The 19,282-nt window shown below is 47.7% G+C and overlaps 1 protein-coding gene across 3 annotated transcripts in view; it reads left to right on the top strand.

The window, feature by feature from the left end:
• Vps52 (vacuolar protein sorting 52) overlaps positions 1 to 19,282 on the top strand; it is a 275,681-nt gene that overhangs the window by 232,727 nt on the left and 23,672 nt on the right. For all 3 annotated transcript variants that reach the window (XM_080285720.1, XM_080285718.1, XM_080285719.1), the window contains exon 11: positions 11,675 to 11,762. In XM_080285720.1, the coding sequence (XP_080141846.1) occupies positions 11,675 to 11,762 (88 nt within the window). The remainder of the gene's footprint in view (positions 1 to 11,674; positions 11,763 to 19,282) is intronic.

Raw genomic sequence — 19,282 nt, 5'->3', positions numbered from 1 at the left:
GTATCTGTGGGTGGCTGCTCTCTGTTGGTGTCAAAAGATCCCCAAGAGTTTACCATAGAAACAGGTTTTACAGAGGAGCTTTTCCCTCGTTTTTTCCAGCACCAGTGCTCCAAGTGCCCCGTTTTCTGGCAATACTGGCAAAACCTGACACTTTTTCTTGACCCTCTGACAACACTGTCCTCACTTTTGTAGAACTAACATGCTCTGGGGTTGCAGCATTCCCACTAGTGTCACTTGACATTAACTTGCCTTTATCAGAAGAAGGGTTCACAAAAACTGGTTGGTTCACTCTCCTACCCTTAACAAATAACTGAGGCTTACATTCATGCTTATGAGTTATCTGCTACAACAGCAGGCTCAGCTAGGATATCTAAATCTTTCCCCACTAGGTATGTAGCCACATCCCTATCTACCTTACCAGTGAAGTTCTCCAAGATCGTTAATTCTTTAAGTTTACAGAAATCATCAACTTTCTCAGAATGCAACCATTGATCAAATAAGTCTGTGAGTACTCTAGCAATTTCCACATGAGTCTGACCTTTCTGTTTCAAGGTGGATCTAAATTTAAGCCCATATGCCTCTGGCACGAGTTCATATGCTTTGAGAATGGCATCTTTTAAACAATCATAGTGTCACGAATCAAATTCGCGACATTTCCCTTTTGTGAGAAGCCACGAACTATTAGTGGAAAACTCACTGTGTATCGTTCAGTTAACCACTCATTTGGACGGAAGCTTTGTCAAATCAATTTTTCAGTGTCATACGTGATCGTCTTTGTGTGAGACATTAGCGCTTCCGCTGAGCGATTTGTTTTGGGCGCGTTTCGCTCACTCAACCGTTAAAAAATGCGGCCTACTGCTCCCCTTTTTTTCCCATGACTTACTGAGTCGAGTGTTTGTTGTGACGGAGAGAGGTCCTGTGCTCCAGAAGTGTGAGAGGAGAGGTCAGCTAGCACCCAAGCTCCACTAGTACAGCTCCCCAATGCTCCCACCCTTGAATTGGGTGATACACAGCATTCATCGACTAGTATTTCTTTTCGTTTTCCTAGACTTAAGAGTTTAATTAAGGTGTTTTCCTAGGCGTAAGAATTTAGCTCTTGTGTGAGTGAGTGAGTGCGATCTCATTAATATGATTTGAAATGCAACGTTAAATTTATTTTTGTAATCAATAAATTTAACTTCTTTTTCTTGAGCTTAATGTAATGTAAACTCTTGTTTCATTTCTCCACAATTAAGCTTATTTTCCATGTAGCTCCTAGCTTGCATAAACGTTTCCTATTCATAACTGGTACTTAGGCCAGTCTTGTGTATTAAGCTTAAAATCCGTTGTGCCACCTAGGAGTTAAGCATCAGCAAGAACCTGATATTATTAATATTAGTTATTTATTGTCAGGGGTGAAGAAACTTTCTCCAGAGGCTAACAGTACTAATGAACAGCAATTGAGTGATTAGTCTGTGCTGTGTACTGTTGAGAAAGTTTATAAATTCTCGTTCTTAGAGAATCGTGCGAAACAAGCCAGCGTAAAGTAATCGTTGCTTGATTTAGCAAGACAATCATTGTCTCTGCTCTGCAATATTATTGAATATTATTATCAATTAAATAATATAAGCATTTATTTTAAAAACCCCGTGACACATAGTTAGAACTTTGATCAACAGATAAAGAAATATAAGCCTCTTGAGCCTTTCCTTTCAAAACACTCTGCAGCATTACTGTCCAAGGGTCCTTTGGCCACGAGAGACGACCTGCCACCTTTTCAAACATATGGAAGTACTTATTGACGTCATGCTGATCAAAGGGAGGTACTAGCTTAATGTTCCTAGCAACATCAAAAGATTCCTTGGCAGATGTACTACCAGCTCTAGGTAAACTATCAGGGTGCTTCAGTCTGAATTCATGATCCATTTCCTTTTGTCTCATTTGAGCCTGTAATTCTATTTCCTTCGTTTTGGCATTCCATTCTTGTTCTCTCATTTTTGCACTTCTAGTTCCCTCAGCTTAATTGTGGCTAACTCATGTTGCACTTTCTCACCAGTATCATGAGCAGAAAAATCACTAGGGCCAGGTATCTCCGATGCCAAAGGCTCAGGATCAACACCTTGTGCAGTATCAAATGGCTCAGAACTAGCTATGGAGGACTCACTTTGCTCAAACATGGTGTCCAGTATTAAATCAGGTAACTTAGTGACTGAGGCAGGAAATCTCAACTGTAAGGCCTGGGCAAGCAATATGAGCTCGTGTTTTTTGAGTGTTTTCACTCTGGTTGGGGAAGGCTTAGAATCATAAAATGCTTTCACATCACTGTCATTCATTAGGGCCATGATTACTGATTATAGTTAAGAGGAAGCACTGTGTATGGGACCAAGGTTGCCAATATTATGTCACAGAGCTATCCTGGCCAGGAGGTGGCCACATTGGTGTGGGGGTGTATATTACAGTGCACTCTTAACCCTTAATCAATCACCAAAAGGGATAAGGTAAAGCTTGCAAGAAAACTAACTTAACTTTACTGTACACAATAACATACACAACCAAAGATGAAACCAGGGTTTGTTTTACAAAAGGAGGATTCATATAGGCCTCAGAATACAAATATTAAACAAGTTGTTTGTTACCTAACCAGAACACACACAGTGGAGGCTAAGTGCTCACAAAGTTCGAGGAAACGTGGACACTGTGAAGGTTTAATCCAGATATAATTCACACACTAGTGTAAATGGAGGAGTGAACCAAAAGTGGGAAATGGTGCACAAACAGTGTGTTTTGTAATCAAAGTCACATATTGAGTAATGTTGGGGAAAAGTGCAACACAATGTGACAAAAGTGTAATGTGACAGTAAATGTGTAAAATGACAAAACGTGAGACAAAATGTACAGGAATATGTGTACAAAAAAATGAGACAAAATGTGTGTCTTCACAGTTTCCCTGAGCTTATAAAGCAGACTTACTCTGCCTTTCTCAGCTTACTTACTCCGCCTTTCTCAGCTAATTAACCACTAGGGGGAGGCGGTGGCTGAATCGGTAGAGAGGCGGCCTGCGGTCCTAATGGACCCAGGATCGAATCCCGGCTGGGGCAGGGAACAGTTTAAGGATTTGAATTTCCTAAAAGCAGACTTTCCTGATCTACCAGGTGACCCGCCGACATGTCATAAAAACACCCCCGCTAATACCAATACGCCAGTCCTGTATGAGACAGCCCTAGCATGTATTCAATATGGATGGTGGGTGTTAGCGCCGAAGTGGTGACATGTGGAGGTGTAGGAGGACTACTGGGCCTTGGGATAGGTCACTGCCCCTGAGAAATAGGCTCTGAAGCCTTTGCCCAGAGTTGGACACGTAAAAAAAAAAAAAATAAAAAGGCTGTCTTAAAAATAATCTTCTCCCACTCAGCAACTATAGAGGCATCTGCTACCAATGGAGGCTTCTTACACTCCACACAGAACCATTTGTGTGCCATCAAGAATGTGACGAAAGCGCCATGTAGGCTTCTAAATATTAAACATCCCTACTTTGCTCGTCCCACATTGTCACACCCAGTATTTCAAGGGCAAGAGGAATTCCTGTGCAGTTTTTGAGAAAAACATCTGGTGTGTTATCAGTCCAGTTGACCATTAAGTAAACACGGTGGGGACAAGGGTCACCCCTTACAGCCTGGAAAACCGATAAGAAAAGATTTACTGTTCTTGATGATCCGCTTGTCTCATTACACTCAACCCTCGGCTATCACGGGTTCCGCTATAGCGTATCTCGCTATCACGCCTATATAAAAAACTACCCAAATAACCTTTATCATGCGCTAAATGCCCGCTATCACGCACCAGAAATGCTCGAAATTTTCAAGAAGGCCGGGCTCCGGTGCTCCGCCCAGCCAACAAAAGCTTCACTCGGTGATAAGTCGTGTGACATCAGCGGCAGCCAAGCGCTGATTGGCCACCCGACCGAGGCTCCTGCCCACCAAACCATTCAAGTGCGCACCCTCAGACCGTGAACAGTGACAGCAAGAACAATAACCTTTTTAATGATATGACCATGGCCAAAGTACCCCCTCCCTGTCCCACTACCATCACCCAACATAATGCTGCGGCACCTGGCAGGGAAATAAAAGAAAAGGAAGAACCTAAGTTATGCGGATAAACTGGAAATGTGAAACTTATAGACAATGGAGAGACCAAGCGAAGTGTGGAGAAGAAATATAACATCAGTGAATCAACTGTGAGGGGTATTTATAAGAATCATGATCACATCATAAAAAATGCTCATTTTTGGACTATTGTATGTTAATATGTGGTACAAAATGGGTGTCTTAGGGGTAAAGATTGAGGTCATGACACCAATTAGAATTATTTCCATAAGTTCTTCAGTTCGGCTATCACAGTTTCGGCTATAGCGCAGCCATAGCAGGACCAATTGGGAGCGATAGCCGAGGGTTGAGAGTACGTTATCACACATTTCTGTTTCACCCATTCGCTACTGGGGTAACTACGCCTGTAACAGTGTTCATTTTGGCTGTAACCCTTCTTCTAGTTATGAAAATTCTGGTATTGTATTCCAGCTAACGTCAAATGATCTTATTCATTTGAGAGGGAATCATAGGAGCCTTAATGTTAGTACTGTACCATTAAAGCTTCTTGGTTAGGACAAAGCCAGTATTCTGTTCCAGGTATTGCCAGACTACAATACAAGCATTGTCCATAAAGAAACCAAACTTTTTAATTAGCACACCAACTAGCCAATTTAGCTTGATCGCAATGGGAATGCTGTGTAGCAGCGACTTTGAGCTTTAGTCTAACTCCAGCCACATTACGCCATGTCACTTAGTCATAGAGGTACATGTGCATAAGTGATCATGTGTTTAGTGCACTTGGCGATTTATTGCAAGTTGAACAATGAAGGGTCTTAAAGAGCAATATCGTTGCATGAAATTCTGTTTCGGTTGGAAAAGCTGTTATGTATAATTTTCAAATGTTGCAACAGGCTTATGGGTAGGAGTGTTTGAGCCATACGCTGTGTCACAAGTGGTTCCAGCAATTCAAATTGGGAAGAATATCCACCAAAGATAATCCTAAATCTGGACACATCATGCTTAGCATGCATCCCCTCCTTCCTTGCATACTCTTTATACAAATGCATCTCTTCCTACCTTGTATTCCTTCTGCACATGTACATCTCTTCCTTCCTTCATCTTATTCTCCCCATACACATGTATTCCTTCCTTCCTCCTTTTCACTCTGTACACATGCATCCCTTCCTTCCTTGTATTCTTTTTGTACACATGCATCCCCTCCTGTCTTCCTTGATTTCTCTTTGTAGGCTGTGGCTGAATCAGTAGGGAGGTGGCCTGCAGTCCTAATTGACCTGGGTTCGAATCTTTGCTGGGGCAGGGAACAGTTTAAGGATTTGAATTTCATAAAGACGACTTACTGATCTACCAGAAGACCCGCCGACATGTTGTAAAAATATCCCCGATAATACCAGTACACAAGTCCTGTATGAGATAGTTCTAGTGTGTATTCAATGTGAACGGTGGGTGTTAGCGCCAAAGTGATAACATGTGGAGGTGTGTGGTATGTAGGAGGACTACTGGACCTTGGGGATAGGCCCTGAAGCCTTTGCATGGATGGGATACATTAAAAAAAATAATAACAACAACAATATACATCCCTTCCATCCTCCCTTCCTTCCCCATATTCTTACTGTACACATGCATCTCTCCTTCCTCGTATTCTCCCTGTACACATGCATCCCTTCCATCCTCATTTTCTCTCTCTTCATTTGCACCTCTTCTTTCTTTGTATTCTCTGTGTACACATGCCTCCCTACCTTCCTCATATTCTCTCAGTACACATGCCCTCCTTCCATCCCTCATATTCTCCCTGTACATGTGCCTCCCTTCCTTCCCCATACTGTTTTCACCTTATACGCCTACATCTCTTCCATCCTTCTATTCTCCCTGTATACTTTGATCCCTTCCTTCCTTCCTTCCTTCCTTGTATTTTCCCTGTGCACATGCCTCCCTTCCTTCCTCGGATTCTCCCTGTACATATGCAACCCCCATCCGTGTTTACTCTCTGTACACTTGCACCCCTTCTTTGTTTGTATTCTCCCTATACACAGGCATCTCTTCCATCCTTCTTTTCTCTCTGTACACTGGCATGCCTTCCTTCCATCCGGCCTCATATTCTCCCTATACACGTTCATCTCATCCTTCCTCATATTGTCTCTGTACACATGCTGTTATGCGGGGTGTTTTTAGTTTGACCTCTCGTCCTAAAAACGCTCGCGACTGAGCGGTGTCCTCTTTCCAGACCGGAAGTAAAGCACCCACAAAGGAACAGGGCATAAAAACTCAGCAGTCCATGTAACACATCTATTGTCTTAGCTCAACACACCTTACAATATAAGAACAAAGAGACACTGGATATGGAATAGACAGGATAACAGAGTTGGCTTCCCAATACAAAACGTATACAAATACACAAGGATGTCAAGGGCAGAGTATGGTGATATTCAGATATACACAGATTGCTAGTCACTAGAGTACAACACAAGTATTATATCTATCTATCTATTGCCAGACGCCTCAATCCCGTTTGGGGTGGCCACAAACAAATCGCCTCCAAGTCGCCCTGTCCCCCGCCATTTCACTACCCTGCTCCCAACTCACACCCCCCTCTCTCATATACCTCTCCACCCCATCCCTCCATCTCATCCTCGGTCTCCCCCTCCCTCTTCCACCCTCCACCTCACTCACATACACTCTCTTCGTCAGTCTTTCACCCTCCATCCTCTCCACATGGCCAAACCACCTCAGTGTGTTCCTCACAACGCTTCCTATCACATCCACATCAACACCACAACGCTCCTTTATATCCTCATTCGTCAGCCTGTCTCTCCACGTGACTCCACAAGCTCCTCTTAAATAACTCATTTCCACTGCTCTCACTCTTGACTTGTGTCCTTCCAACAACGTCCAAGCTTCACTTCCGTACGTTAGAGTTGGTATCACAATACTGTCATGTAGTAACTTTTTTACTTCCATGCTCACTTCCCTGTTTCTTATCACTGCTTTCAAGGAACCAGCAACCTTTCTTCCCTGCTGTACCCTTTCAAGCACTTCACCCTCCAAACCTCCATCCTTACTCATCACACTACCCAAATACTTAAACGTACTCACATTTTCCAATTCCTCACCATCCAACCTCGCTATACATTCACTGACTTCACCTCTCAAAGACCATCACTTTACTCTTCCCTACATTCACCTTTAGGTTCCGTTTCTTACACACTCTCTCAAACTCATCCACCAAGCCTTGCAGCTCCCCTTCATCTTCACTCAACAACACAGTATCATCTGCAAACAACAGTACAGGGAGTTTCCAAACACTATCCTCTCTCACCAGGGCCACTCCAACATCCACTACCCTACCTTGTACCTCTTTTATTACCCCATCCATGTACAGATTGAACAACCATGGAGACATGACACATCCCTGTTTCAACCCAACTTTCAAAGAGAAAAATTCACTTAGTTCACCATCCACACGCACTGCAGCCTTAGCACCATCATACATACTCTTCACAGCATTCAACAACTTCCCATCTACTCCATATATTCTTAACACTTTCCACAATCCTTGTCTATCCACCCTGTCATATGCTTTCTCCAAATCCATGAAAGCCGCATACAACTTCTTTCCCTTCTCTAGAAACTTTTCCACTAAAGATCTAAGAATGAATATCTGATCTACACAACCTCTTCCTTCCTAAAGCCTCCCTGTTCTTCTCCAACTAATTTCTCTGTTCTTTCTCTAACTCTGTCTATAAGTATCCTACCATACACTTTTCCTATTATACTAAGAAGACAAATGCCCCTATGATTACCACACACTTCTTTTTCCCCCCTTTCCTTTGTACAAGGGAATAATTATACCCGACTTCCAATCCTCCGGGACTCTACCTTCCTCCCAGGCCAATCTGCACATCTTCCACATCCATTCTACTACTATCTCTCCCCCATGCTTCAGCATCTCACCACACTCCATCAATTCCTGGGGCTTTCCCGATTTAACTTTCTTCATTGCTTCCACAACCTCTATCCTACTGATTTCTACCTGTCTTCTCACCTCCCTCCTTCTCCCAGCCATTCCCCAGCCACTTATACTCGCATTACTTCCATCCTCTACGTTCAACAATTCCTTAAAGTGTTCTCTCCATCTGTTCACTTTTCTCCTTTCTCCACTAGTAATCTACCATGTTTATCTTTCACTCCCCTGCTAACTTCACTTCCACCCTGTCTTACTCTTTTCACCTCTTTCCAGAACATTTTCTTACTGTCCCTCCTCGTTACACTCAAATTCCTTCCAAATTCTCATCCACTCTCTTCTTACTCTCTTACTAATCTTTTCACCTCTCTCTTCCTTTCCACATATAACTCTCTCTTCTGCCTCTCAACTTCTTCCACGCCCCTATTTCTCATCCATTCATTGTATGCTTTCTTCTTTTGTGCCACAGCCTGTTTCACCTCTTCAGTCCACCACGCTGTTCCTTGCACCCCTCCGTCTTCTCTTCCTTCCACACACCACATCACATGCTGCACATATTTCTTCTGTAAATATCTTACACACACCTTCCACGTCCTCCCATCTGCTCCAATTCATATTTGCCCAATCGTTCCTCCACTTCTCTCTTATACTCTGCCTTTTTCTCATCCTCTTGTAACCTTTCCACTCTCCTTGCAACTACTCCTTCCTCTCGTCTTTCCCTTCTTCTATTCCTCCATCTTACTTGCATCCTAATTCTGGCCACCACCAAGTAGTGGTCAGAAAGGCCACTCCCCCAACCTCTATAAACTCTTGCATCCAATATACATCTTCGCATCCTTTCATCCACACACACATAATCAATCATTGCCTTCCTTTCATTCAGTTCACCACCCACCCTTCTCATCACTCGCCATGTATACCTGTGGATCATTTTATGCCTGAAGAGGGTATTGGCTATTACCAACCCCTCCCAGCACAGATGTCCACTAACGCACTCCCATTCTCATCTATCTCAGCAGGCACACCCCACTCACCAACTATTCCATCCACCTTCACATTACCAACTTTACCATTCATATCACCGATCAAAAACACTCTCTCATTCCTTCCAAACTTTTCCATGCACACTTCCACATTTGTCCAGAACTCTTCTCTCACTCTTCTAGCACGATCTTGCGTTGGCGCATACACACACACAATCGCCACATTTGTATTCCAACTTTCAACTTTACCCACACAATCCTTGACCCAACTGATCCATACTGTCTTATGCTCTTCTTCCATCTTTTACTCACAACTATACACACTCCTTCCTTTGCCCTCTCATTCTCATCTACTCCTGCACATATACCCCATCCATACTCCCATTCTCTCACACTTTCTCCTCTCCATTTTGTTTCAGTTATTCCACATACATCCACTTTCGCATCCTCAAGCACCTGGACAATCTCTCTCTCTTTCACCTCATCATTCGCTCCTCTTACATTCCATGTACACATTACCAAGTCCTTTGTCCGGTCCTGGGTCGTCAACGTTTGGTCAGTCCTTGTCCGAGGCTTCTTGTTTGTTTTTTTAGTTAGTTGTTTTCCGGGGAGGGGCACTAACCCTCCGCCAACCCTTTTAGTCGCCTTTTACGACAAGCAGGGATACTGGGGGAGTATTCTTGAAAACCCCCCTACCCCCAGGGGGTATAATTGTCATTTAATATTCTGGACCGGATGTACTATGGGTGGATGGAATAAAGGGTCAGGTTGGTTAATATTACTATACACTTGTTATGGCACGAGTCACATAGCCATGGCGACACTATTTCACTGGTTTTGTTTCCTCTCGGCGCGCCACTGGTATAGACACATTGTTTCCTTATATCCGATCGTCTTAATGTCCGTGCTTACTAACCCTTACTGTCTGCCTGGGCATGCACGTATCTGTGTGTCACTTTATGCTATTGCCCTCACTGTTCCACTGTTGCTTTCACTCCCGTCTCTGTGGCTTAGACTTAGGCGCGACGTAGGAGATGCACTGAAGTCACCACTATGCCCTTGGTTCCTGGGCTAATAGAGATGGTGCCTGGGCATGGGAGTGGACCCGGCCCTACTGGGAAGCCCTTCTGCAGGAGGCAATGGACCACCCGCAGGGGCGGCGGTGCCTGGGCCTGCTTCGCAAGGGGTTGCAGGAAGGCCCTCCCGTCTGAGGGCCTCAACCTGATAGGTGGCCCTCATGCTGGGGCCTCGTCGGTGGGGTGCAGGAAGGCCCTCCTGTCTGGGGGCCTCGACCTGATAGGTGGCCCTCGGGGCTGGGGCCAAACAACTTCAGGAGACGGGCCTGCCGCCTCTTACTCCGGGCAGAGGGCCGTGGGGGAGTGGGGCCCAAGCAGCCCTGCTCTGGGGCCTGCTGGCTGGCCCTGGGGGTCCAGGTGCTGCGGCCGCCTAAAGAGCAGGGTGCCGTCAGGAGTGAACTGCGCCTCCTCTTCTGCCGGGCGTCCGTCAGGGGCCGGTGTCGTCCAGGGATAGGTTGCAGGACCGGGACAGGACCACCCCACCACTCTTGGAACGGCAGCACCTCCGGGGAACCACACCTGGAGGGAGAGAGAGAAGGGCGTCCCACATAGCCGAGAGGCGGAGAGCCAGCCGCGCAAGGAACCTTTTCCTCCGGGAGAACCCCAGGAACCATGGATAAAAGGCATACAGTGGCCGCTCCTTCCCCCACATGTACAGTGGCCGTTGTGGCAGCGCTGCTCTCGAAGGAGGAAGAGGCAGATGATGGGCATACAGTGGCCGCTCCCTCCCCGGTACGTACAGTGACCATGACGGCGGCTCTGCCTGCCCAACGGGAAGTAACTGAAGGGTGTACAGTTGCCGCTCCTTCCCCGGCACATACAGTGGCCGTTACCGCGGTGTTACTCCTTTAGGAGGAGGAGGAAGTGGATGAGGGGCGTACAGTGGCTGCTCCCTCCACAACATGTACAGTGGCCATTGTCGCGGCTCCACTTCTCCTTCCTTTGCCAGTCGGAGCGCGCTCAATAGCTGACGCTCCGAGGCTGTCTCCAGATGTGGCTGTAGCTGAAGGGCGTACAGTGGCCACTCCATCCCCCACACGTACAATGGCCGTTGTGGTGTCGCTACAGGGGGAAACAACTGAGGGGCGTACTGTGGCCGCTCCCTCCCCGGCACGTACAATGGCCGTTACCACGGTGTTTTGGGGGACTGTATCTGGAGCAGTCCCACCCAGAACCTGGTGAAGGCTGCTCTGCTCGCAGGGTCGTCTCTTCTTCCTGCGTGGTTGTTGTTGGGTCGGTTGAGCGGAAGAGGGACTCAAGGTAGGGGAGCCCCGGCGCCCTTCTCTCTCTGGGTCAGTCTCACACTGACCTGGCCCGCCGTGGTGTCCTCCTGGGGTGATGGTGGGGCTGCGGCTTGGCAGCGGGGTGGGTGGTCCGATGGCAGCGGAGGTGTGTGTTTTACATGCATTCCTTCCTTCCTCATTGTGTCTCTGTACACATGCATGCCTTTTTTCTTTATATTCTCCATGTACACATGCCTCCCCTCCTTCCTCCTATTCTGTCTGTATACTGTCTTTGAATATTTTAGTCATATGAATCGAACAAGTACAGTATCATGTTTGTTGTTTACAGGTTTGAGTATGTGGTGAAGATGAACATACAGAGCATACAGGAGTGTGACCCATCGAAGATGGCTGCACTAGACATGAGACCACACTATGTAAGTACTATACTGTACTGTTCTGTGATGTGACTACCGTACCTTATATAGGAATAGGAAAATAGTGTGGAAACTTTCTTTACATTGCTTTTTCACCCACTTTTTCATATATAATTGTGTACAGCAGGTGGCACAAATTACTGAGGCACTGAGGCACTATCATAATGTCCCAGCTGCCATAAAAAAAAAAAAAAAAAAAAAAAAAAAAAAAAAAAAAAAGGGAGAGAGAGAGAAAAAGAGAAAAATGCCTCCAAAGTCTGGCGACGTTTAAACGTATATCTCAGGAACTAAAACAGATATACACTCCACTTTCATACCCACACATGCTTACAAACTCAATTTTATTGTCACTATGAACATTCATTATCACCAAAGTCATTGTAATCATAATACCATTATTCATCATCATTCATCATTTAGGAAGTGGAGAGAGGATGTGGGGCACAAGAGCTTAAGGGGAACAGACAGTTGTTACTTATGAAGGTACATTTCTTTTTCTTATATTTGTCAGATTTTTTTTTTTTATGTTTTGTTACTTGATATGTGCAATAACATCCCAAAGTCTGAGTAAAGTTGGTCGATTAATTTTTACAGAAAAAAATAATGTATGCATAATACATATAAAAAAAAGAGAGAGAGAGAGAGAGAGAGACGCAAGAAATGGGAAACCAGGGGAAGTGTGTTCATCTGATCTTTATGATATTTGGTAGTTTTACAAATAAAACCTTCATTAAGAAATTGTCCTTAAAGTTTTTTCATATTCTTTACCATTTCTGAACAAAAAAATTCTCAAAAGCGTATGTATTTATCTCAAATTTTACTCCCTTTTTGTATGTTCAGAAAATCATTACAGTCATGTTTGTCAGTCTCTGAAAAAATATATATGCACAAAATGTTCTCCTTTCCTTCCTATTTTTGTAGGTATTTTGCTTTTTATTTTATGTTCAAAACTAACAGTTACATCACTCCAAAGGACAATAAGTTTAGTTCCGAGATATCACTCGTTTTCTGTTGACTTGCAGTGTCTACTGTATACGATTAGAAACAACATGGGTACTTTTTTTTATTTTATGAGTTAGGATTAGGGATGGTTATGAAGAGGTAGAGGGTTTTGGAGAAGACTAAGTTGGAGAAAAAGAACTACGGTTGAGGGTCGTTAGGTGAGGTGGGGGGGGGGGCAGGTGAGAGGGGAAGTGGCCATGCTGGAGAAAGAATTGCAGCTTCCAACACATTTTTCTCTCAAAATAGCGTCAAACTCTTCTCTGCTGCTTTCTGACGTTGCAGTAGCTTCTTAGATGGTAGCCCCATCTTCAAAAAATGTGCAAAACGATGAGAAATGGCCAAGATTAGTGCAGATTGAGAACAGGTTGAGACCAAGGCTGGCACGTCTCACCCTTCCCAGTGTCATATCATCTCTAGCATTTCCCACCTCGCTGCCACCTTCCACACACTCACACTCCCATTGCCAGATGTATGACAATTTTTGCTGAAAAATAATGGTCATATTATACATTGCATAGAAAATGGAGATATCTTCAGGGAAGTGACCTCAAAATTGGATTTTAAAAATAATTTTTTTTTGAAGGGGAAAGAACTGTCTTATGGTAGTCAAATTTTTACAGAGAACGAGTGATACTCAGAGCTATTTTATGGGGTAACGCGCAAAATGCCTTTGTCAGTCGAAAATCAGTCCCTGCTGGCGTCCACTCCCCTTAAGAGTAAATGCAGATAAAACAAAAGTGATTGTATCTAGGGGTTGGGGCAGTACTGTCAAAGAAGAGGGAGATTGGCCATGTGCGAGAGGACGTATAGGAAGTAATTTCATCTTGTGCAGTGTTTGTGATGAGTGCATAAGAGATGTAGTGGTATTAGAGGGAGACTGCAAGATAATGCTGATTTCATGTGTGCGGTGTGTTGGGGAGAGCATGTGGATATTGCCGGACATGAATGGATTGAACTTGCTGGTGAGTCTTTTGTGTGGAAGAGTTTTGTTATTTGGGAGATTTTATGCACTAGAGGTGGGGCTGGAGCTAGCTCTGTGGCTAGAAAGAGGAGTGGTTGGGAGAAGCTCAGGGAGCTGTTGCCTCTCCTGACATTGAGAGGGTTCTCCCTCCATGCTAAGGGATCTTTGTATGCGGCATGTTAGGAGTATAATGCTGTATGGTAGTGAGACCATGGCAGCAAAGGAAGAGGATACTTGCATCTTCAGATGTACAGAAATGGAGTGATTAGGTGGATGTGCAGTGCATCCTTGAGTGCAAGGCCTGAGGGGGCTAGGTTTACGATGGAAAAGCTGGGAGGTAGGATGGTACTGGAATATATTGGTGTTGTGATGAGGAGAGGTAGATTGAGATGGTTTGGGTATGTGGAGAGGATGGGGGATGATAATTGGGTGCAGAAAATGAGACGTGTTAATGTGGGGGTAGGGTGGTGAGAGGAAGACCAAAAAAGACCTGGGACAAGGTCATTGAGTGTTACATCAGGGTTAAGGGACTAAATAGAGAAACTGCCAGAGATCGAGCATCATGGAGAGCCGCCATTAGGTGACTAAGGTTGACGCATGCGAGCATGTTGGTGTAATGCTAGGTGTTTTAGGGTCGGCTTCCTGTCCCTGTAACGCCTAGTGTGTAGCTGGGTTCTCTTTCTAGACTGGAGCTTAGACAAATAGGAGAGAGGCAGGGCACAAAAACTTAAGGCAACAACCTTACATGTGTATTACTAAATTCTACAGGGGAATGAGTAGATGCCACGAATACAGATACACTAGACAATTATAATTCTTCGGCCTAGATATGGGTTATTAGTATCATGCAGGATACTACTGAGGTCAGGGTCGGGTAGGGTGAATAGCACTTAGGGCAGAGGTTCATATATTATTATTGGAGGAAGTCCAGGTTAGGTATTTGAGGGGTAGGTGGCACTATTTCAATGGTGGTAATTTATTACTTTAACACTGGGGTCTGAATTTGATCTTAGTGTGATACTGCATTACGAGATGGTAGCGTATTCACTGTAATCGACCCGTATTTCACTGTTTGGCCGTGTTCATGGTTTCACTGCTGTATTTATTCACTCCACCACTTTTATATTGTCACTGGTGTCTTCTTACACTGACTATCTTTATAGGGTTAATTCACTGCTCTGCCTTCATGTCACTAAGTTACATACACTGTGCTTTCACTGTCACTCCTTTCGGGTGTGGGCGTCGTGGCGGTCTGATACAGGGGTGGCAGAAGTGGCCCATTCTCCTCTACTGATGGGACTGGGTACCACACTGGGGCCCTCTGTGCTCAGAGGCCACGGGGTCACGTGTAGGGGCATCCTCTCTCGTAGAGGCGTCCTCTCTCATCCGGGGCTGCAGGTGGCGAAGGACCCTGCACTTTCAGGGCTTGGGGCAGGAGTACGTCCCTCAGGGCTGGGGCTGAATAACTGCCTGAACTTTTCGCTCAGGTGCATGACGGAGGACGAAGGTCTCCGGCGTCTGGGTGTAGGGAGGTCCTGCCCAGGGGTCCTGGGGGCGGTCTGGCGGTCCCGAGGGCTGTGGTCCCCGATGTTTGGAGACGACGTCAAGAGAGGGCTGCGGCTTCGGCCTACGTCGGGGTCTGTCAGGTGGGTCCTCTCTGGATCCAACTGCAGGGAGAAGAGCCCGGTGGAGGTCACAGGGCCTCTCCAGTACTCTTCCAGGCTGGGGGCCCCCTCTGAGTCATAGGTCAGTGAACAGGAGTTAGCACCTGACGGAGGAGTGGCTACAGGCCGTCTCCTGCCGTAGGGCCCGGCTACTGGCCGTGGCCTTTTAGAGGCGTGGCTACAGGCCATCGCTAAGGCCCGGCTACTGGCCGTGGCCTTCTAGATGCACGGCTACAGGCCGTGGCCTGGGGGAGGCTATGAGCTGACCCGGGGGCACCTTTGGAGCGGCTACAGGCCATCTCCTGATGAAGGCGGGAGCAGTTACAGGCCGTCTCCTGATATCCCCTAGAGCGGCTACAGGCTGTCTCCTTCAGGAGGGTTGAGCGGCTACAGACCGTCTCAGAACTGGCACTTTCAGAGCGGCTACAGGCCGTCTCCTGATGAAGGCGGGAGCAGCTACAGGCCGTCTCCTGATGAAGGTGGGAGCAGTTACAGGCCGTCTCCTGATTTCCCTCAGAGCGTCTACGGGCCATCTCCTTCAGGAGGGTTGAACGGTTACAGGCCGTCTCGTAAAGGGCATCTTCAGAGCAGCTACAGGCCATCTCCTGACAAAGGCGGGAGCGGCTATAGGCCGTCTCCTGATTTCCCTCAGAGCACCTACAGGCTGTCTCGAGAAAGGCACCTTCGGAGCGGCTACAGGCCATCTCGAGAAAGGCACCTTCAGAGCGGCTACAGGCTGTCTTGAGAAAGGCACCTTCAGAGCGGCTACAGGCCGTCTCGAGAAAGACACCTTCAGAGCGGCTACAGGCCGTCTTGAGAAAGGCACCTTCAGAGCGGCTACAGGCCATCTCGAGAAAGGCACCTTCAGAGCGGCTACAGGCCGTCTCCTGTTTTCCCTCAGAGCGGCTACAGGCCGTCTTCTTCAGGAGGGTTGAGTGGCTACCGGCTGTCTCAGGGGTGCTGACTGGAGCTGGAGTAACAGCTCCACCCCAGTGTTGGTTGGGGAAGGCTTGCCCGGAAGGTAGTCTCGTATTCCTGCTATGGTGGCGGCAGGTGAGTTCCGGGTCATGGGGGCACGCGGCCTGGGCGGACTTATGTCGTCGTCGCCCTGAGTCCCAGCGTGCTGTCGGTACTTCTCTGTGAGCTCCTTCTGGGGGTGTTAGGTCGCCCCCTGTGGCACTATACTGCATTTTACCACCGTGTGCTGGGAAAAAGTCACATCCCTGTGACTGGAGGTGGTAAACTTGGTGTTGTAGGTGTGGTAGACTGGCTGTAGGTGTTGAAGGAGGGCTTGCCAGGCCGTGGTGGCTGAGTTCTCGTCTAGCTGCTTGTCACAGGTGATGAAGAGGGTGAATGAGTCGGTGGAGGAGTTGTAGGAGGTGGTGAGGTCCTCGGACTGGATGTTTCTGTCTAAAGGGCAGCATCCATACGGCTCGTCAAATCCTCATGGTGCTAGGTGTTATCCCCTGTGCAGAGCTGTATTGAACGCTGGAGACAGGGTTTTGTGTCGGGGTAACGCGGCGTGGTGTCTCTGGGGAGTGTAGGTGGTCGGGATTTGTGCCTGGTGTATCATGAGTGTGAGATGATTTAGGGCAGGGGTAGAGGTGTGATTTTGCGGTGAGGCGGGCGAGATGGGAGAGTGGGTTTATTGGGTGGGTGGGCGGGAGAGGCGGCCGGAGCGTGTGGTGGTTGTTTTAAGGGTGGGCATGGGCAGCGATGGGGGTGTGCATTTTCGGCGAGTGCGTGAGGTGCTTGGGGCACGAGAGGGGGGCTGTGGGGTGGTAGGAGTGTGGGCGGCATGGCACGGGGAGCGGGGTGTAGGGTGAGGGAGTGGTGGCGTCGTGGGGATGTGGGCGTTGCAGGTGGAGTTGGGGGTGGGGAACAGGGCGGGCAGGGCATGTGTGGGTGGTAGACTGGGAGATGTGGTGACAGTGGTGGGCGACGGCTGGGGCAGGGGTGTGGTGGACAGAGGGGGTGTGGGCGGGACATGTGGGGCTGGGTGTGGGAGAGGAAGTGGCAGGTGGTGAGGAGGTGGGGAAGCAGCAGGGAGTTGGTGGTATCGGTGGGCTGTCAGGTGAGGTGCGATGCGGCGTGATGGAAGGTAAGGTGGAGGCGGCGGGGGAAGGGGAGGGAGAGAGACAGCGAGGGGGAGATGTAGCAATCATAGGAGTTGGAGGGAAGTGGTGCGGGGGTAGTGGGTGGGACTGGGTGCGGGGCTAAGGCGGTGGGGGCAGGAGTGCAAAAAGAGTGCACATGCCAGTTTCAGAGAGTGCGGGGAGTGCCGTGGTACCCGACGATCACCTGATAGAGGTTAGGGACGCAAATGGTGGTGTGTGGCCACGTGAAGCGCGGCGCAAGCTTGTGGGGAGTGGGGAGCTGCGCTATCATAACAGAGTTGCCTGGCTTGTAAGGGTTGGAGGCGGCGTCGGGGCGGAGGTCCAGGTTGTTTTGGAGGTGGGTTAGCCGACGTTTGAGATGGTGTAATGGGTCTGATGTGGGGGTTGGAGTGGGGGGTTGCAAATGTTGCCATAAGGGCAGGAGGAGGGATGTTTTCCCCAAACACTCGTTCGTACGGTGAAATTCCGTCTTCTCGGGGGCAGGAGTTGATGCCCCATTGTACGATTTTTACATGGGCGGGCCAGTCGTCATCTTTGGTGGCTTCTATCCAGGTCCGGAGTTGATTCATCAGTGTACGATGGCTTCGCTCGCATATGGTATTTCCTTGGGGCCAGTAAGGGGACGAGTGGGAGATGTTATAGCCGAATATATGGGCTAGCTCCTCCCAGATCTTACTGATGAACTCGGGTGCGTTATCTGAGTGGATCACTTGTGGGATGCCAAAGTATGGGAATACGTGCCGAATCAGGGCATCAGGCGCTTCAACAGCATAATGTTCCTTTGCGGAGCAGTCTACGACGAATTTGGAGTATGTGTCGACGAACAAATTCACATACCTATAGCCTGATTTCGGGGGTAAGGGTCCCACTACGTCGATCGCCAATAGTTGCCCAGGTTTGTGGGCAGTAATATGGCCCAATGGACCAGTGGTACAGGTGATGTCTTTACCGAGGGCGCATGCCCGGCATGATTGGATAATTTCCTTGGCGAGGGTGGAAGGATTTGGCATCCAGTAGGTGTCGTTAAAGACTTGCAGGAGTTTTTTCGTGCCCAGGTGATTGCCGTTGTGGGTGTGCAAGTGTCGGAGGGCGTTGGGGGCTAGGATGATATGCCCGTAAGCACGTGGTCGCCCTGGTGATATAGTTTCTTGAAAAAGTGCTGGGGGATCCAAGGGGGTCACTCCTTGCGATGCCACTGCTGGAGGAGATCTGGTTCCGGTTGGGCGGCATTGATGGGGAGCCGAGAGAGAGCGTTCGTGTTGGTGTGGAGTTTGCCAGGGCAGTACGAGATCTCATAGTTGAATTCCTCCAGGGTCTTGCACCATCGGATGAGCTGGGCATTGTGGGTGTCAGACTGCCGCAGCCACTGGAGGGACTGGTGATCAGTGATGATGGTAACTTGGGTCCCTGATAGATACGCCCAGGAGTGCTCAAGTGCCCAGATGATGCCCAGGCACTCCCTCTTGATGGCGGCATAATTTTTTTCCGCCTGATTGAAGGTCCGGTTGGTGCAGGTGATGATGTGCTCGCAGCCCTCTTGGACTTGCGCCAGCATAGCACTGATCGCAATTAGGGAAACATCTGAGCAGAACCAGAATGGGAGGGCATAATTGGGAAAGGCAACGATGGGAGTGGAAATGAGCTTATCCTTAACCCCTAGGCGCCTGTCCACATCATATGACGTGTTGTTAGAGGCCTACGGTCCACTTTATATGACGTTTTAATTTTTTGCGGGCGTGTTTGAACTTCGTAGCTTGCCATATGGACTCAGAGTAT

The sequence above is a fragment of the Coenobita brevimanus genome, chromosome 107 (genome assembly GCF_032717465.1).
Source record: "Coenobita brevimanus isolate Jiangsu-jjx chromosome 107, ASM3271746v2, whole genome shotgun sequence".
NCBI lineage: Eukaryota > Metazoa > Arthropoda > Malacostraca > Decapoda > Coenobitidae > Coenobita > Coenobita brevimanus.
Note: the sequence above shows the minus strand (reverse complement) of the source record. Positions and strands in the feature narration are given on the sequence as shown.